The sequence below is a fragment of the Cariama cristata genome, unplaced genomic scaffold (assembly GCF_000690535.1).
Source record: "Cariama cristata isolate BGI_N322 unplaced genomic scaffold, ASM69053v1 scaffold21262, whole genome shotgun sequence".
Classification (NCBI taxonomy): domain Eukaryota; kingdom Metazoa; phylum Chordata; class Aves; order Cariamiformes; family Cariamidae; genus Cariama; species Cariama cristata.
Window position 1 is genome coordinate 14,788 of NW_009603488.1, and position 1,567 is coordinate 16,354.

Consider the following 1,567-nt stretch of genomic DNA (forward strand, 5'->3'; position numbering starts at 1 on the left):
TTGGAGAATTGGAACACTGCTGCACTCCTTGGAAGAGGCAGGGATTGGAAGCCACACTGGCAGAGAGATCTGAAGTGGGGAAGGTGACTAAAAAACACTGAAAAGCCTGCAAAATTTGGGAGCTATTGTGCAGAAATGGAGAAAAGAATTAGACTAATATTACTGATAGCTACAAAGTGAGGGGAGGCTGGGCCGCAGCAAGGTTTGACATTTAATAGAGCAGGAGATTTGGCCAGAAGTGGAGCAGAGGAGAAAGGCACCAGTGCTCTTGAGTCTGACAGTGTGATGCTGCTCAGGAATATAGCCACCTACTCAAAAAAGAAGGTGTCCCTAGTGCTACCTCTGCTGTAAATATTCCAGTTCCTCTCTTTTTAGCACTCCCAGTCCCCAGTCAGATTTACCTCGAACTGTAGTGGAGTATTGCAGCGACTAGCAGCCAGAGAAGGAATTGGTGAGAACATCACGCCATAACCGTTGCGACTCTCCTCCTCTCCTGGCAGCGACGAGCAGGGTGTAGCCAGCTGTGGGCTCACTGAGCCAGCAACCGAAGGGATGGGAGGTGGAGGGGTGACAGGAGACAGTGGCCTCAGCAACTTCTTAACATTCTGCTCCATCAAGTAGCGAGACTTCCATTTCTTCAGGGGACTCAGCAAGTCTGAAAAACAAACTGAGCTGAGGACAGGGCTGAACAATTAACCATCACCATTAACCATATGCAAATCACACGCTGTCTCCTTTCCCCTACTCCCAGCACAAATGGAGCCCATGAGTCTCCAATGTGACTACGAAAGAATCCTAAAAATGAAGTACCTCTGAAGTACTTCTATATCCGTCTTGAGACATGTCTAGATACTGATAACAGAACAATACATAATCATGAACATACAGTGAACAAGGAAAGGAAATACTTCAACTAGAAGTAAGCACAAGAGGGAGCTAGGGCCAAGGAAGACAGGAAGGGATAAAAAAGAGGAGAGGAGAGTGGAGGAGAGGAGTCAGAGGACATGTCACTGCTATGAACAAACCACAGGCAGCTCAGTTATCATTACCTGAACCTAACAGTTCCCTATAGGCTACATCAATACAGCCCAAATACATTTCACTCCCACAAAGGATTACGGCCTTTCCCTCAGGCCTACACCTATTCAAAATAATATCTTTTTTGATGCTCAGTTGAAAAAAACAAAGTATTCAGTAAATTCTGCGGTTCAGTTGTTTGCTTCTTCAGGTCTTGCTCGGCGACATGCACTTATCGGTTCTGGTGTTCTGTTCATTTCCTATTCATCTAATTTTTCAATAACCAATTCTGTATTATCTGTGTGTTGTCTAGCTTCCTGTCTGTCGTCCTTGGAAAACTGATCCCTGACTGGGCAGATCTTCACCCTCTTCCTCTGTAGAAAGATTCAGACACAATATTTAACCATTCTGCTGCTTTACTCACAGATTTTAGCTTCTCCATCTTTGAGACTTACTTAATCATTCGCTTATTACACACGTGCCTGTGAGACTTTGCTATATCTTCCTATAGTCAGTAGATATTTAGTTGTCCATCTAACAGCATCCTGCT

At 44.7% G+C, this 1,567-nt stretch overlaps 1 protein-coding gene across 2 annotated transcripts in view; it reads right to left on the bottom strand.

Annotated features, from left to right (window-relative positions):
- SETD5 (SET domain containing 5) overlaps positions 1-1,567 on the bottom strand; it is a 41,903-nt gene that overhangs the window by 14,258 nt on the left and 26,078 nt on the right. For both annotated transcript variants that reach the window (XM_009695231.1, XM_009695232.1), the window contains one exon: positions 402-655. In XM_009695231.1, the coding sequence (XP_009693533.1) occupies positions 402-655 (254 nt within the window). The remainder of the gene's footprint in view (positions 1-401; positions 656-1,567) is intronic.